Source organism: Callorhinchus milii, unplaced genomic scaffold, assembly GCF_018977255.1.
Source record: "Callorhinchus milii isolate IMCB2004 unplaced genomic scaffold, IMCB_Cmil_1.0 Scaffold25, whole genome shotgun sequence".
Classification (NCBI taxonomy): domain Eukaryota; kingdom Metazoa; phylum Chordata; class Chondrichthyes; order Chimaeriformes; family Callorhinchidae; genus Callorhinchus; species Callorhinchus milii.
In genome coordinates, this window is record NW_024704766.1 from 4,897,163 (window position 1) to 4,914,650 (window position 17,488).

The 17,488-nt window shown below is 48.6% G+C and overlaps 2 protein-coding genes across 4 annotated transcripts; one reads left to right on the forward strand and one right to left on the reverse strand.

Annotated features, from left to right (window-relative positions):
* Positions 1 to 2,973: 2,973 nt before the first annotated feature.
* On the reverse strand, positions 2,974 to 12,123 carry nkapd1 (NKAP domain containing 1). 2 transcript variants are annotated; one of them, XR_488094.2, is made up of 7 exons: positions 12,047 to 12,123; positions 9,655 to 9,733; positions 8,298 to 8,404; positions 7,369 to 7,509; positions 5,674 to 5,727; positions 3,947 to 5,028; positions 2,974 to 3,779 (listed from the first exon to the last, which is right to left on the reverse strand). XR_488094.2 is itself a non-coding variant. In XM_007896111.2 (6 exons), the coding sequence occupies exons 2-6, from the start codon at positions 9,721 to 9,723 to the stop codon at positions 4,446 to 4,448; spliced, it is 954 nt and encodes a 317-aa protein (XP_007894302.2). In that variant the 5' UTR covers positions 9,724 to 9,733; positions 12,047 to 12,123; the 3' UTR covers positions 2,974 to 4,445. The 2 variants fall into 2 exon arrangements, 1 of the variants encoding a protein (XP_007894302.2); XM_007896111.2 differs by having other exon boundaries at positions 2,974 to 5,028.
* Positions 12,124 to 12,380: 257 nt separating this feature from the next.
* On the forward strand, positions 12,381 to 17,381 carry pih1d2 (PIH1 domain containing 2). Of its 2 annotated transcripts, none has more exons than XM_007896112.2 (5): positions 12,381 to 12,500; positions 13,247 to 13,474; positions 14,210 to 14,333; positions 15,777 to 16,312; positions 16,814 to 17,381. In XM_007896112.2, exons 1-5 carry the CDS (start codon positions 12,402 to 12,404, stop codon positions 16,946 to 16,948), a joined length of 1,122 nt encoding a protein of 373 aa, XP_007894303.2. In that variant the 5' UTR covers positions 12,381 to 12,401; the 3' UTR covers positions 16,949 to 17,381. The 2 variants fall into 2 exon arrangements, with proteins under 2 accessions (XP_007894303.2, XP_007894304.2); XM_007896113.2 differs by having other exon boundaries at positions 12,438 to 12,500; positions 13,235 to 13,474.
* Positions 17,382 to 17,488: the final 107 nt, after the last annotated feature.

The window sequence follows — 17,488 nt, forward strand, 5'->3', positions numbered from 1 at the left end:
GCTCTCGCCGCAGCCTGGTAGGTGGGAACACGGAGAGGCTATTAAATGTTAAATAAAACTAGAGTCTGATACAGAGCCTCGGATCTCGAAAAGCCTCAAGGGGTTTCACGGGTAATTGCCAAACGAGTGCAGTGACTGTGTTTCGCTGCAAACGCAGTGGGCAATCTGCGCGCAGTAGAGTTCAGGACACAGCATTCGGGCAAGTCATTGCATTTCACAGTAAGAACAACAATAATAATCCTCGCATTTGATACAGCGCCTTACCGCACCATTGGGACGTCTCAAAGTGCTTCGCAGAACACACTGTAAAGCGGAGTGACTGCGTATTCGGTGGCCAATTGCGCACAGCAGCGTCCCCAAACCCCACCCCCAAAAAAAAAACCACAACCAAAAAGGCTTGCGGAGGAAGGAGACTTGCCTCGGGTCTCGCCCCATCCGGGAATTGAACCCCGTGTCCTTTCGCCTGCGAGGCAAACGCGCTAACCATGAGCATATGATGTGAAGTCGATGTAGACTCCCTGTGGATGTGAAGCCAACTGCTCTCCCGTTATCAGTGAGCATTACGACGAGCCCTGGTTTGATCCTAGTTTTGCCGCGGGGATCTTCGCAACTGTGCTGATGAGATTGTAGTGACAGACTGTGCGAGGGAGTCCTACTGACGCTGCGGATGCGGTTTTGCACGGCGCGAGGACGCTTTTGGAAGACGAAAAGCGTTTAGCGAAGAACCAGCAAAAAAAACGAGCGCTGGTTCAGCCGGCGGTGTATGTGCATCGAGACGCGATCGCACTCCCTTAAGGTGCTGCTAATCTGCGACCCACGGAACGTTCTGCTCATTAGAACTCGACTCCCACCCCCACACCCACCCACCCACCCCCGATGCACGTAGAATTCTTTGCCATTCCTGCATGTCAGCTTTATTATTGCTGTGCGCAGGTTTCTCCCACAAAATGCAATCGATTCACTTTATAGCATAATCCTTGAAGCGCTCGGAGACGTCTAAAGGACGTGATAAGGCGCGAGATCAAACCCAAGGATTATTATTATTTTTAATGGGTGATTGTCAGCGAGTGTCACCGCTGGGACTGAGGTTCGCGTAAACCTTCAAAGCCAGAGTGGGATAAGTGGAATCACACGGACAGAGGAACCAGGTCTTGGATCACTTTCGAGAGCGAAACACTGATTGTCCAGTGCCTTGGGACGTCCTCCCGACGTACAGGTGTAATTGCGTTGTTTTGGTGTTGTTCTTGTTGTTGGTGTCGGACCGTAGAACTCACGTAAAGTGCGTAAAATACACAGTATGTTTTAAGTCCAACAACAACAACAAATTGGATTTATTGGCCAGGACACTGGGAGAGAGAAATGCCCTTCTTTTTACATCCTCTTTACAGTTTATCCTGTGAAGCGCTTTGAGACGTCTCAAAGACGTGATAAGGTGCTATATCAAATGCAAGGATTATTATTATTATTATTATTATTATTATCCACCTAAACAGACAGGCGGGAGCTCAGTTTAACGTTTCATTTGAAGGAAAGCACCTCGAACAACACACACACACACATACACACGCACGCGCGCGAGTACAGTACAGGCAGTGGCAGCCCAAGGTTATGAGCTCAAAGGTAAAACCTGCGGTGAGTGATGTTTTGGAGCGGCCTTCGACAAAGATGCACAATGGGCCGATCGAAAGCATTCTCATTAATCGTATTCATTAAGTAAAACTGACAGGCTGCCCTCGTGAGTGATGCATGGCGTCCGCTGCTAAGTGACAGCCCCGAGTCGATAAACACTTTAAAGTGGTTTTAACTTGGAAGTGTGCTAAATGGGAACCCGGTGTTAACAACCTTCCTACCCACCCTCCCGCACAATATCCAGCAGCTTTGCAGGAGCCGACTTCATCGAGCGCTTAAGGAGATGCGCTGAGGAATTATCAAGGGGCGAATTTGAGAATCTCAGTGCAAACACTTCACGATCCACTGTCAAACCCACATTGGGACTTGGAGCTCACGATCTATACTACTCTTCAGTGCGGCGTTTGGTGGGGTGGAGGTGGTGGTGGGGGGGGGGTTGGGGAAGGAACGTACACGAGACATTGCAGTGCGCAATTAGCTGCCCCGTTGCGCTCACAAAATACACACTTTAAAGTATAATCCCGTGAAGCGCTTTGAGATGTCTTGACGTGATAAGTGGAGTCCTGTAGCTCAGTGGTTAGAGCACTCGCTTTGCAAGTGAGAGACCTGAGTTCAATTCCAGGCAGAGGGCGAAACCTTGGGCAAGTTTCCTTACTCCACACAGAGCCTAATAATAATCCCTCCAAAAAAAAAACAATAATAAATTGGTCATTTTCAATCTACGACTGTTTGTGGGACATTGCTGTGCGCAATTGGCTGCCGCGTTCGCCCACAAATATACAGTCAATTCACTTTACAGTGTGTTCTGTGAAGCGCTTTGGGACGTCCTCCCGACGTGAAAAGCACTATATCAAATGCAAGGATTATTATTATTATTATTATTATTATAAGGCGCTATGTCGAATGCAAGGATTATTGTTGTTATTAAGACCTGAATTGCCGGAGTCCATGTTAGCAGTGACACCAGCTGGCATTGAATAGTACTCCAGGGCTGATTCTGGATCCCAGAGCTGACGAGCATAATATTTTATCAATACGGAACGTGCGATAAAATACTTGGGAAAATATTTCGGCGGCGTCCCGCAAACCGTCGCGGCTCGAAATGATCAATTTGTAATTTTTTTTTATTCTTGAGGGATTATGGCTTCCCTGGGCTCCCGCATTTCAGCCCACAAAATATAGTCAATTCGCTTCACAAGTGTATTCAGTGGAGCGCTTTGAGAGGTCTCGGAGACCTGATAAGGCGCCATATCAAAAGAAAGGACTATTTAATGGTTTTGATGTTAGCCGCCAGCCGTGACGTACGAACGACCGCCAGTGAAGGGTGGAAAAAAAAGTAAGTCGTTAAAATATTTATTGAGCCCCCCAAAAAATGTCATTTTAATACCTTGAAGGATACAGTATATACAAAACTTGATTTTAAAAAGCTATCGTCACTTAGCAACATGGGGAAAGGCAACACCAGCAAGAATATTGCAGAGAATATTGAGGACACATCCACCTCACCTTGTAAACAGCTACGCAGCGATCTCTGTGCATTTGCTGTTAAAGCATAGACTTGTTTACTCAAAGCTGTGAACGGCTTTCCACAAAGGTTCAACTTTCCTTTATAAATAAGCGCTGTGATTGTAACATTAATAAATTGGTCACTCCAATCCAAGACTGTTTGTGGGAGACGCCGCTGTACATAATTGGCTGCCGCGTTTCGCCCACAAAATAGACAGTCAATCCGCTTTAAGATATATTCTATGAAGCGCTTTGAGGTGTTCCGAAGTCATGATAAGGCTCGATATCAAATGCAAGGATTATTATTATTATTATTATTCACTGTAATTCACTCCGCCAAAGCAGAAAGGTGTTGATTTCGCTTGCCTTTAACACTGCATTGCCTTTCGTTGCATCAAAACATCTTCTGCCTTCGTAAGGAATGGCATCTGTGTTTTTTTTTGAAACATCCAAGTGTCATTTTCTCGTGATTATAAGTCGATTTTATTTTTAATAATTCTTTTAAATCGTCCATCGTCTCCTTTCTCCTTTCCCCCGTTCGTATCACCTTTCCTCTTTGAGGTTCCCTTCCTTGAAAACTGTTGCATTTCCTTGTGAAGTTTCGAGTGGGCTCATTGGGAAAAGGGCGTGATGTGAAATCTCTCCTTTTCGGGCAAAAACAAATAAACAAACAAAAAAAAAACCAGAAAACCTGCTTCAAGGTTTGAGTAACAAAACCGACGAATAAAAATAATGCAACAATCCTTCCAACCCAACCCTCCAATTCACCCCAATCCCACCCTACAAACACCCACCTTGCCGTCTCCATTACCTTTTGACTCAAATTGGACTCAACTTGGGATGGTGACTACTGCTTCCTTATCATCAACGTCGGGTGGGAGGGGGTGAAGGGCAAATCTCCAACCAAAGAATGTGACGAGCTTCAAGTCCAATACAAAGAAGCCAGTCACAAAACTGAGAGGCAGGAGGACAGGTTGAGGCTGAGACACAGATAGCCTTTGAGTTACAATACAGTACAGTAGTGCATAGGGGGGTAACACCCACCTCGATGGAGCATCGTTAAGACTCGCGATCCAAGTGAAAGTTAGCTCCAAAAAAAACTCCTCTTCGCCATCGCAAGACAACATAATTTACAGTGACCTTTGACCATATAACTTGCCCCAAATCGTACTGGGACATGGCCAGGTCACCAAATGATGCACTCGGTCCCTGGCCTGACTGGGGTGGTGGGGGGAGGGGGGGGGGGAAGCTCACTCAGCGGGACATGAGCTCAGCAGGTTTGAGAAGGACATGAACCTCAAGACATGCCTCTAATTCAAGTCGTCCTCCCCGCTCTCGTCGGAAGTCACGTCATCGGCCGCTTTCCAGTCCTTTCTCTTTTTCCTCTCGTGCCCCTCTTCTCTGACCACAGCTTCGTTTGGTGGATTTCGAGAATCTTTCTTCCTCCTTCTCCTCATCCTCCTCTGCCTCCTTCTCTCCCTCCCCTTCTCCCCATCGTCCCTGCAGTCGCTCTCATCTTTGCTGCTAGTGTCGCAATCGCTGCTGTCAGAAGAGTCGTTTTCGGAGGCCGAGGTAGAGGAGGGCGACTGCTTTTTCTTGGGCTTCTTCGAAGTCTTTTTGCGGTGTTTCCTCTTTGCCCTTTTCTTCCCCCGACTGTTAACATCCTTCTCTGCCTTACCCCATTCCTCCTCCTCCTCCTCCTCGGAACTGTCCGTCTCGCTCGACGACTCGCTGCTTCCCGCTCTCCTCTTCCTCCGCACCTTTTTGTGGGATTTCTTCTTGCGCTTCTTTTTGCCGGATTTGCTCGAACGCTTGCGTTTTCGAGAGTTCCCTTTGGAGGAAGAGATGCCAGAGTGTTTGGTAGAGTTCTCCTGGCTGCTGCCTTGCTGGGCGCTGAAAACGAACAAGAAAATATCGGTTCATACACGAAGATCTACTTTCACCAGCTGTTGGAGACTATTTTATTCACCCACGATTTCTACTGAAATTGGACTTAATTTACCACAGTGGACGGGCCTTCAGCCTCTCCGCCCCCACCCTTTGGAACTCCATCCCACAATCCTTTCTCCTCACTCCCTCTCTAGCCTCCTTCAAGGCAAGTCTCAAGACCCCCCTCTTCGACTTGTACTTCATTGTATTCAGTACAAGTGTTTAACTGTATTTAGACATGCAGTGTGTGTGTGTAAAGGTGTGAGTGGTGTGTGTGTGTGTGTAAAGCTGTGTTGTGGTGTATGTGTAAGGGTGTGTGTGCGTAAGTGTGTGTGTAAAAGTATGTGTATGTGTGTATGTATGGTGCATGTGTGGGGGTGTGAGCGTCATCATTCCCATGGCAGATAATAATCCTTCTCAATGTTCAGTGCCACACCTTTCATAATATGGATGGAGTGAGGAGGCGAAGTGCTTCTCTGACAGCTTGTTTCAGCTCCTCCGCAGTCCAGTATCGCTATTGTGAACAGGGGGGAACTTTGTGGGCACCATATACACAATGGCAACTGATGTATCACGACAGTTAGGAGAAACAAGCTATGGATCACTTACCCATCTGATTGAAACTCTTCTGGGTAAAGCTCCTTGTATCCACTGTGTCCCCATCTGAATAAAGAGAATTAGTCACAGCTTTGATAAGATTTTCAACGGGGAGACTGTTGTTCCCGCTTAACATTTACGGGTAGAATATTACAGCAGAGAAGGAGGCCATTCGGCCCATCGTGACTACGCCAGCTCTTTGGAAGAGCTACCCAATCAATCACACTCCCGCGCTCTAACCCGCGCTCTAAAAAAAGTCTCCTCACTACCCTTCTGGTTCTTTTGCCAATTATCTTACGGGGTACATTTATATTAACGAAAGGATAAATCGGCCTCCAATAGAGCTTCGCCTGCTTGTGTCCTAACATACTGCAGAAATCACAGCCACATTTCCTCACGCGTAGCTCCTAATTGTGGCTGTGCTAAGGATTTGCTTGTCCCCCTTTAACAGCACGTGGGTGCTTTATAATAATAATAATCCTTCTATTTGACACAGCGCCTTATCACGTCTTCGCGATGTCTCAAAGCGCTTCACAGTAAAGTGAATCAACTGCATATTCTGTATATTTTGTGGGAGAAACGAAACGCATCGGCCAATTGCCCACAGCAGTGTCCCACAAACAGTCGTGGATTGAGTTGTGACCAAATTATTATTAATATGANTTTTTTTGAAGGGTTTATTTTACACCCCAGCGCAGCGGGTTGGTGACCTCTGCCCTGTGGAGGCGACTACTCTGTACCAGCCACAGCAGTGGCCCAATCTGGCTCGAACCTCCCTCGGGATCTCCCCTCCTCCCTGAGAGGTAAAATCCTACCGCTTCTCACTCGCCGCCAGCAGCCGGGCTGAGATAGTAAACTCACAGCTCTCTCTCTCTATGGGGAAATCCGGATAAATCCGACACAATGAAAGATTTCGCCCACAAAACATATAGTCAATTCACTTTACAGTATATTCTGGGAAGCGCTTTGAGACGTCTCGAAGTCGCGATAGGGCTCTGTATCAAATGCAAGGATTGTGATGATTATAATCTAACATCAGTGATGGGCAGTTGGGCATCGTGGCACCAGGTTTGAAAGTAGTTAAGCCTGTCCAACTTTTGGAGTCCCAGCCAGTTTGCAGTCAATAAACGTTTGCTGGACAGAAACAATTAACAGTAACGAAACAGTTTAGCAGAGAGTGGTTTGACAGTATCTACAGCCTGGCCCTAAGTGAGTTTAAATAAAGGGAACACACAGTCTCTTTGGCACGGTATGCTTTCGCAGAGATCAATTGTGCACACAAAAAGAAGTCGATCAATCAGAAAAAAAAAAAAAAAATTGCACTTAATCCTTAAAAACGTCTGGGAAACATTGATCGCCGATTCACAGGAGCCAACTGTGAAAGAATAATGGCGTCTCGATCCATTTTATCTGCGAGTTGGCCTGTGTTGGTTGTCTGATATATATGGCAGTCACATTTTTCTTTTACCCATTCTTTACGCTCCAGAGAAGAAACAGTAAACTTACAATGGGGCGACTCAGGCTTGGGGGGGTGGGGGGGAAGGGGGGGCTGTAGGTCAGCGTGTTTCTGTGATGTTATAAGACGACAGCCCAAAGTATTTGGCAGGATATACTGTAAGGATATCCTACGGGAGAGTTTTGTAGGGAATCGAGGAGGCGACGCCGTCCCTTTTAAGGGGAAGTAAATTGAATTCACGAGGATCGCACCTGTTCGGATCATTCGCCTCAAAATCGTAGAGTTTCTTCGTCCAGTATCTGCTTTCACGTTCGTCCTCCAGAGACATCAGTGCCGCATCCACCCTTCTCTCAGCTTCCTCTGCACTGTACCCGTCACACCGCATCCTGCCGCTGGAACATCATAATAACGATAATAACAATCATCCTCGCATTTGACACAGCGCCTTAACACGTCGTTGAGACGTCTCAAAGCGCTTCACGGGATTTACTGTAAAGTGAATTGACTGCGTATTTTGGAGGCATAACGCAGCAGCCAATTGCCCACAGCAGCGTCCCACAAACAGTCATGGAGTGGGCCACCCGGATTTGTTAAACAAAGCGTAAAGAATTTTTTTCTTGCAACAATCTGATATGTGTTATTTCTCCATGTTTAGTTTATCAATAAAGTGAAAAAAATGCAGGTTGGCAGAAAAATCTGCCTCTCAATAGCACCAATCAACTCCCCACAATTTTCTGCAAAATTTTCTATTGGTCCAAGTTATGTTATATGAATCGTTATAATGAAACTGCCGTGACCTTAGAGTTGTTACCACTACTTAGCACACTGTGCACATCTGTGGGAATTTATATCAGTCATAACTGCTTTGGGGATGTAGATAAAACTGTCAAAATCTCTTGCTGTGTGGAGTGATGCGAGTGCTATTAGCTTTGCTGAGAAGCTAGGATTGTAATAGAGTCCGGAAGCAGCTCTGTTTATACAATACAATACAAAATGGCATTTGTGAAGCACCTTTCACGTCGGGAGGACGTTCCAAGGCGCAGAACAGTCAAAGATTTGGAGGGGGAGGCAATGGAGGGTGAAGGGTGGCCGAACGGATGGAACTGACACTCAAGAGTAGGATTGCCTTTCACTTCAGTTTGTTCCCTTAAGTGTTTTGTGTGTGCGAGGACGGACTTACCCTGGCAAACCCTCAACAGATTTTCTCCTCTTCTGCTGAAAACCTCCTTCATCGTTTATTTGTTTCTCTTTTTCTCGGATTTTCCACATTTCGGACTCTTCCTGAATCTGGAACCACAACAAAAAAAGAGTTTAGCCATCCGTAACACTGAGCTCAACATGCTCCAGCCCGCTCCATGTCCTCCGCCCTGCCTATCCCACCATCCCGCAGCCCCTTTGCCTCTCACCCTCCCTTGCCTCCTTCAAGAAGCGGGTCAAGACCCTCCTTTTCGAACCACCTTCGGTCACCCTCCTACCCCCACCCTCCCTGCTCTCCACCCCTACTGATCCCAACCCCCAGCTCGGGTCCAAAGTCCAGTACCAGGGAACGTCCTCCCAACGTGAAAGCCGCTATACAAATGTAATTTGTTGTTGAAAGATCACAAACTCCAAGTCTAAAACTCTACATCTCCCATGCCAAAGAATTGATGATCGCTGCAGATTTATCACAAAGTAATATCCATTTGCTTAACAAAAACTGTCACTGGATAGTATTAAACCATATTATTTTATGAGCATCAGTATTCTGGAAATGCTTCAGTTGCCGTGAGCATAATATAGCTGACTCGGGTACACTTGTTTCATTGCAGTTGATAAAATCTGGAGAACAGAATTGTGGCTGATGTTCAGGAACTAAAATGATGCAATCTTTTGAAACGTCCTCCATCTAAACAACAGCAACTTGCATTTATATTGTGCCCCTCACGCATGGCGTAGTGGCTGAAAGAGCAGCATGAAGCACGTGCAGAAGGCCAGAGTTAGTCGACCGGAGGCAGCAGGTTGTGGGTTGGAGGTCGGAGAGGTAGGGAGCAGCCGGGGTACATCCTCGTGATGATCATGTAATCGATCCATTCAGCAATAGGGAGCCAGTGGAGCTTGGCAAGAACTGGTGTGATGGGACAGAGTTTAGTACGGGTGAGTATGCGGGGGACCAAGTTTTGGATCAGTTGGATCTTGAGGTTGATGCAGCTGGGGAGACTGGCGTGGCGGGAGGTGACGAACACATGGAAAGTGGGTCTGGGGTAAGGCAGCGTAGAGAGAGGTGCTTTAGAGGGCATTTCAACAATCTTAGTTCATAAGCACCAGCCATATTTCTGTTACATTTCCCCAAATGATTTTCTCTCATTATTTGACAGAGAAAAAAGATTCCATTCCCTCCCTTCCCCGCCCCCACCGCGCCCCCTCAAAATAAGGATCGACTTTAATGAGGCTTACGCGGAGTGAAATGCTCAGATGTGTTTTTCATCTCAGAGCTGAGACACCCAGGATTTAGCAGTAGCACAGCTCGGAGGTTAAAGATTGAATATTTACCGTTTTACCTTATTGTGGGCGTCTCTGTGGCGGATCACATTCCTCAGCAAAAGTTTCCCCATGATAATTCGAGCCATCGCAGACACCCTACGAATTGAAAGCAAGAAAAGCAACGTTAGCCTAGGCTGGAAACCTCAAGGTGAACTTCAGCAAAAGAACAGAAACGCATCTCTGCAATGTACCACATAAGTCACCGGACTGATTTCGAAAGAAACACAAGTACAGACTTCACACGCAGCCTCGAGGTGCTTTGTTTCGCCAATAAAGATGGCAAGACGTGGGAGTCCTGTGGAGTAGTGGTTCGAGCACTCGCCTCGCAAGAGAGGACCCTGGTTCGATTCCTGGCAGGGAGAAATGTAAATTTCCTTGCTCCACACGCCTCTGTTTACCTGACAGTAATTAAGAACCTGGTTGTTAGTCGATTGGCGGATTGGTTTTCCGAGGGTAATAATCCCTTCAAAAAATTTTTTTAAGATAATAATCATTTGGTCACTCAATCCACGACTGTTTGTGGGGACGCTGCTGTGCGCAATCGGCTGCTGCGTTTTGCCCACAAAATATATAGTCGATTCACTTTACAGTATATTCTGTGAAGCGCTTTGAGACGTCTCGAAAACGTGATAAGGCGCTGTATCAAAAGCCATGGTCAAAGAGGAAAGTCTTGAGACAGTTCTTGAAGGAGGTGAGGCAAAGGGATGCTGGGCAGGAGTAAACATACTCTATTGGCACTTCATTTCTTCCTGATGCTTCTTCAATTGTAACTCCTGGGATGAGATTCTTCAGACTACCAGTTACCCCCATCTTTATATTTCTGCTATCAGACTATAACTCATAGCAACCCTCCTCACCGTGTCAGCAAGGCCTCAAAAGCTCGGGCAGTTTTCCCAGTGAGCAACTGAGCCGCGCAGGTGCGAAAGGTCCCCCGAATTCGATTGCCGGCCCACGCATCTAAACCGGGGGAAACCGCAACTGTAGGACGCTACAATTCCTCTTAACGTCCGGATTAAGTTAAACCGTCTGTACGTGTTCGGGCCCCGGGGCGCTACTCAAAAAGGGAAGGGAGAAAAAGAGTTTGTGCGAATTGGCTGTGGGCGTTCGCCCACACAACACAACACACGGTCGCTGCGCTTTTACAACGATGTCCTGCAAAGTGATTTGAGTTGGTTCGACGATGGGCTGCGATGCGATGGGATGCGATAAAGGCCCCGTATCGAGTGGCGGAATTACCATCAATAATATTATCGTCGGTGATAATGAGTGATATTGTTATACACGACGCGTGTGCAATGATATCATCATCAGTATTGGGTCACTCTGTACACAACTGTGTGGTCGGGGGGGGGGGGTGTTGTGTGTGTGTGGGTGTGTGGTTAGGGAGGGTGGAGGTGGTGTTGTGTGGGTGTGTGGGTGTGTGGGGGCACCGCTGTGCGCAATTGGCTGTCACGTTTCGCCCACGAAATACGCAGTCACTACACACTTTACAGTATATTCTGTGAAGCGCTTTGAGCCGTCTTGGAAGACGCGATGACAACAACTGCGCCCTCCAGGGGACGCTCTTGCGTGTGGGTGTGCGGTTAGAGGGGGGGGGGGTGGGGGTGTTGTTGTATGTGTGGGTGTGGTGGGAAGGGGTGGGGGTGTTGTGTGGGATGTGTGGATGTGTGGTTGGGGGGTGGGAGTGCTGTGTGTGGGGGTGTTGTTGGGGGTGTGGTTGGGGGGGTGGGGGGCTGTGTGTGGGGGTGTGGTGGGGGGGGTGGGGGCTGTGTGTGGGGGTGTGGTTGGGGGGGGTGGGGGGGCTGTGTGTGGGGGTGTGGTGGGGGGGGTGGGGGGGCTGTGTGTGGGGGTGTGGTTGGGGGGTGGGGGGCTGTGTGTGGGGGTGTGGTTGGGGGGGTGGGGGCGCTGTGTGTGGGGGTGTGGTTGGGGGGGTGGGGGGGCTGTGTGTGGGGGTGTGGTTGGGGGGGTTGTGTGGGTGTGGTTGGGGGGGGTGGGGGCGCTGTGTGTGTGGGTGTGGTTGGGGGGGGTGGGGGCGCTGTGTGTGTGGGTGTGGTTGGGGGGGTGGGGGGGCTGTGTGTGGGGGTGTGGTTGGGGGGGTTGTGGGGGTGTGGTTGGGGGCTGGTGTGGGGCTGTGTGTGGGTGTGTGGTTGGGGGGGTGGGGGCGCTGTGTGTGGGGGTGTGGTTGGGGGGTTGTGGGGGTGTGGTTGGGGGGGGTGGGGGGGCTGTGTGTGGGGGTGGTTGGGGGGGTGGGGGCGCTGTGTGTGGGGGTGTGGTTGGGGGGGTTGTGGGGGTGTGGTTGGGGGGGTGGGGGGGGCTGTGTGTGGGGGTGGTTGGGGGGTGGGGGCGCTGTGTGTGGGGGTGTGGTTGGGGGGTTGTGGGGCCAATGAGGAGGTAACGAGCGCCTGTTACCTGCTGCTCGGTCTCGGTCTCTGTGTCGCCGCCGCTGACGGACCGCCCTCGCGGGGCCGGAAGTCTCCCGCCGGTCCCCCCCCGAAAGGCTTCCCGGCGCCACGGAGCGGAACAGCGGCCCCGCACTTGGGTTCCGGCCTGAAAGCTGCTGTGAGGAGATCTCACCCCCGACCCCCACCTCTTCCTTCATGTGTGTGTGTGTAAGTGTGTGGGTGTGTAGTTGTGGGGGGGGGTGGGGGTGTTGTGTGTGGGTGTGTGGTGAGTGGGTGGGGGTGTGTTTGTGTGTGTGTGTGTGTGGGGGGGGGGTGGGTGGGTGTGAGGAGGGTGAAAGGGGGGAAGGAATTGGCCGACGGACATGCCTGGGGCTGCGGTGGCCATGGCGACGGGCACTTCCGGGGGCCGCGGTGGCCATGGCGACGGGTCGAATCGACGGCGGACTGGGACCCGCCCTGAGGTTCGTGGCGGTTTTCTCCTCCGACGGCGGGGGGTTGGGGGTGTAGGCGGGGGTTGGGGTGGAGGTCGGGGTTGGGGTTGGGGGTGGAGGCGGGGGTTGGGGGTGGAGGTCGGGGTTGGGGTTGGGGGTGGAGGCGGGGGTTGGGGGTGGAGGCGGAGGGGGTGGGGGGCGTGAAACAGGCTGTTGTTATTAATTAATCAATAATAATAATAATAATGCCGTTTGACCCGGCGCCTTATCGTCGCGTCTTCGAGACGCCTCACAGCGCTTCGCAGGCGAGACGGTCAAGTGTGGTGACTGTGCGTCCTGTGGACGAAATGCGGCAGCCGTTTGCTCACGGTAGCGACGTTCACACACCTCCCCCCCCAACCCCCATCCGGCCGCCCCCCCCCCACCCCCACCCCCCCACACACACACACACAAACAGCCGTGTTTTGAAGTGACCACGTGATTTATTATTATTTATTACTTGGGAGGGATTTTTATGCCCCTCGGAAAAGCGATCCCTCAATCGACTGCCGAGCGGGCTCCGACCTGCTGCTGGTAGACAAGCCGAGTGAGGAAACTTGCCCAATGGTTAATTAAATTTTATTTAGTGAAACAATCCCGCTTGCGAGGCGAGCGCTATAACCACTGAGCTACAGGACTCCACTAAGTCATTCCTGACTTCTGCAGAAATTACTGTCTTAATCGTGTGTGTGGCTTTCTCTCTCTCTCTCTCTCTCTCTGTGCAGGTCACAAAATAGCTGAATGTTGAAAAAAGGCTCCGATGTTTGAAACCGATAGCGACCATGGAAACAAAGCCCTCGGGGAACGCGATGCTTCAGCAGGCGAACCAGCTGTGGGACCTGTTGGATGGTTTGTCCGAAGACAGCCCTGAAGTCTACCAGAAGTTCATCCAACACCAACTTCAGGAGGGTATCAAGCAGTTCACTCCCCCGGATCCCCACACCTGCTTCCTGACAAGAATATTAGTACGGCGTCTCTTAACTTCGCTGGGGCAATCTTTATAGCTTTACTTATTTGGGGTCAGCCGGGTGTCTGATCAATAACAGCAACTTGCATTTATACAGCCCCCTTCGTGCCGGGTAGTGTCGCGGAGCGCTTAATAGTGGCGGAGTCTGACCCCGCCAATTTGTGTACATTTCTGTAAACCGTTGCTTTAAGCAGAATTAACATGGGAAGATGAGGCAAAGATTGGTCGAGGACATTTAATGTACGACAGAAGAGTTAGCTCTGCCTCCCAACAAGAGAACACAAGTTTTAAGATAATCACAAAAAAGGAAATAAAGGGAAGTGTTAGAAAACATCTCTTTACTCACACCGTGACGGGTTAGAATGTGGGATTCTCTGCTGCTGCAAATTGCATTTTGAGGCAATGGTTAGTCTTAAAACCACAAGAAATTAGATTGGAATTGTACCTTTCACATCGGTGAGCTAGAAGTGGGGGGAGCTGAGGGAGGAGGAGGAGGAGATAGAGAATGGGCTTGGACGTGAAGCAGACCAGTGATCACTGAGTGGAGGAAGTTACCAAGGCGGTAATGTTGCAGTACATCGCAGAGGTAGGGTCGGGCGAGGCCATGGAGGGATTTAGAGGCGAGGATGAGGATCTTGAATTCGAACAAAAAGAGGGGAGGAAATAGGGATAGAGACTTGAGGAGAAGGAAATATTAAAGGGTGTCATACAAGATTTAATTTATATTTCTCAGGAACCTCACGAGAAATTGCTCTATGTGAACCTTTGCAAATGGACCAGGATTCCGGCACCAGAGTCTGACTGCAATCCCATCCCTCTCGGTGGAGGGAAGTTGGAGGAAATAGTAGAGGGCACGGGTAGGTAGTGATAAAACGTACAGTCTCTAATTATCAATCAATATGTTGGTGTGCCATATTTACCAGGAATATGATACTTCGTGGCTGTGACTTTGACAGGGCAAAACTTCTTGTAATTTACTGCAAATGGTTTCCACGTGACTCTAGTTTGTCAATTAGAGCATGGTGTTTCATATGGAATTTCTATACGAACAGCAAAGTTCAGAGCAGTGGATTACTCACAGTTGTGGGGAGTATCCACATGGATGAATTAATGATCTCTCGGAAGCTTCAGAAAGTATGATGGCGTAAAACATTAAAGGAATGAAATTCCAGCCCAGCTCTGCTTAAAAGAATTGTCAGAATCTCGGCTCATGAGTCTCTAGCTATTGAGGCTGTGATGTCTCGTTGAAAGATCCATCTCATGCACAAACCCACTCAATAAAAATAGACTGGTTCTGGGTTTTCATATTGTTCAGGAGAGAGCTTTGAATGCATAAGTTCCTTCAACGCATTTTATATCACCTTTCAAGAAATAATAACCCTAGCGTTCTCATATTAGCATCAAGACATTTCTTAAATGATTCAAGTAGCCTGGCCTGAAACATCTCTCTGGAAACCTATCCCACCCTGATTTTCTCTGCAAAGAAAATGCTTTCTCCTGTGTGTCCTTGAATTGCCCATCACAATTTCTTCTTTACAGCATTAAGTTCCTATCGCACTCAGGAAAACTAATCAAATCTGTCTTTTTTTTTATCCTCAAAAATTTCAGAACCTTTCTTTGTGCTTTAGGCAGCATTACACTAAAGGAAACCACCTCAGCTCATACAGAAATTTCAGTGCCAGTTTATAGGTAGACCACGGGATTGGGTGTCGACATGAACGGAATTGATTTGATTTGAAGTGCTCACTGTTGACCACATTAGAGTGGGGCAACGTTATAACGCGTGGTTTCAGCCACTATACCCCAAAACTCTGGAAAATTCTTACTCTACCCCTCCACCTTTCCCCTTCCTTCCCCATCTTCAGGTCGCGCTTGAAGACCTTCCTATTCAACCGTGCCTGCAGACACTACCCCTCCCCCCCCGGCTCAGCGGCGCACAATGCCACTGTGAAGCGCTCTGGGTCGCTTCGTGAGGGGCGCTATATAAATGCAAGTTGTTGGTGGGTTCAGATCTATCAAAATAGACCCCAGGTCCATGAACATAAACCTTCCTGTTCCCACTTCCTGGTCACCGTGGATGTCACCCACTCCCATGTGTGTTTCTAATGTTAGTAACACTCGCAAGAGTAGTCACAACTGCCCGACAGGCTTCCTGGGTGCAGTGCACTTTGCAGAGTCAGAGTGTAGCGGAGTTTGTGATCCATGAGAAGGTGCAGTGCAGAGACCAGGAACGTGACAAACACTGCACAGAGATTCCTTCTATTAGTTTGACTTGTTATCGTTTTATTTTTCCTCAACAGACATTTACTCTGTCACAGACATTGCCTACAACCCAGATGTCCTAAAGAGAGGCAGCAAGGACCCTGCGGAAATGGACCAACTGGTGCTTCTGGCAATAAAATACATCGAAGAGCAGTTTCGTGTGCGCTTGTCTTACTCTTACACCACACTGCCAGCTACGCTCAAAGGAAGCATTCAGAAAATGAAGGAGAGATTAACAGGAATTTCTGCTGCCACCCAGAGTGGCGAGGGGATAGCGACAGGAAGCGTGGATTCACTGCTCAAACAGCTGACCAGACTGAGCGTAGGAAACACCAAATGCAAAGAGAATCCCGATCCAATTCAGTTGTTGACTGACATTTCGCAGCCAAAGAAGCCAGGACTCATTGAAGAGATTTCAAGTACGGAGCGAGATAGCGGTGGCAATCAATTAGCAACGCCAGAGTATGAGATGTCTCTCATTAAGGATGAAAGCGGGAAACCACGAGCCCTTCAGTTATCAGTGGAACTACCTCGACTGTCATCTATCGTGGAGTGTGATCTCAGTGTGTCGGAGGTGAGCATCTGCGCTGCTTGTGAATTTGTTTAGAATGTTTGCATTTTGATAGAGCCCCTCATCACGTCTGGGAGCGCTTCACTGTAAGTCAATTGACTGTATATTTTGTGGACGAAACACGGCAGACAATTTGCGCCCAGGATTGTCCCCACAAATACTCGTGCGCTAACCAATAACCTACAGGACTCCACTATGTGAGATGCTAATTTAAACCATGCTCGGGAACCTGACACGATGACGAGGTCTGCAACCCTCCCGTGTGATAGGGAATCCATCGAAAAATATCGTATTTATCTCGGTGCAGCACAGGCTTACAATTGGGACTGGTAAATCCCTAAATGTTAATGTTTTCTTTTAAAATTCTGTTTGAGAAACCTGAAAGGAACTGTAGCCCCTCGATATCAGAATCCGTACTAATCTAGGAAAGTTTAAAACCTCTTAGATATCAGCCGGGGTTTATTTAGGTTTGAATTCTCAGTGGCAATTTGTCTCTTACGACAGGATGACTTGGTCATTGATGTCCCCGGGATCTACAAGCTGGAGCTCAACCTCCAGGTAGCAGTCAACCAAGATTCGGTCAGTGCAAAATTCAGTAAGAGGACCCACATTTTGTCGGTGATGATGGCTATTAAATAATCGCTGCACTTTCTTGCATCGAAAACGTCTGTGGCTTTAAGGTAAAATTGAGAATGCCATCGTCGAAAGCAATACTTGCATTTGCAAATACCTTTTTTTTAAAAAAAATATGACACTTTACAAAGCACCAAAATCCAATCTTGCCCCGTAACGAGAAGAGCGAATTAACAGTCTGAGCTGCTTCAACCAGATTCCCACCAGGGAATGAAAATAGCTTCGGATACGGACACGCACTTTCGGAGGCAATTTTGTCGGCCGGTAGTAGATTAGGCATTTTAGTGGCAGCTTCGAAGGCCCCACAAACGCGCAGAAATCGCCTCAAAGAAATGTTTTTGAAGCATCGGTCAGTGCAAGAAATAAAATAATTTCAAGTATTTGCTCTGTGTACCATCAATAATCATATTTTATACTGAAATAAAACTTGCAAATGTCACAGGTTTCAGTGCGCTGTTCTTCCTGCGTTCTCTTTCATTGGCCCCCCTCCCCCCACCGTACCCGTAACCCCCCCCACCACCAAACACCATCCCCCTACACACACCC

Bases quoted from the DNA above. Each gene is read 5' to 3' on its own strand.
- nkapd1 (XM_007896111.2), bottom strand. From the start codon at position 9,723: ATGGCTCGAATTATCATGGGGAAACTTTTGCTGAGGAATGTGATCCGC. The intron at 5,728-7,368 runs GTGCGATCCTCG...CTCTTTATTCAG, and splicing joins GAGGCGAATGATCCGAACAG to ATGGGGACACAGTGGATACA. The intron at 5,029-5,673 runs GTAAGTGATCCA...GTTCGTTTTCAG, and splicing joins GAAGAGTTTCAATCAGATGG to CGCCCAGCAAGGCAGCAGCC.
- pih1d2 (XM_007896112.2), top strand. From the start codon at position 12,402: ATGCCTGGGGCTGCGGTGGCCATGGCGACGGGCACTTCCGGGGGCCGC. The intron at 13,475-14,209 runs GTACGGCGTCTC...TATATTTCTCAG, and splicing joins GCTTCCTGACAAGAATATTA to GAACCTCACGAGAAATTGCT. The intron at 14,334-15,776 runs GTAGGTAGTGAT...TTTCCTCAACAG, and splicing joins GGAAATAGTAGAGGGCACGG to ACATTTACTCTGTCACAGAC.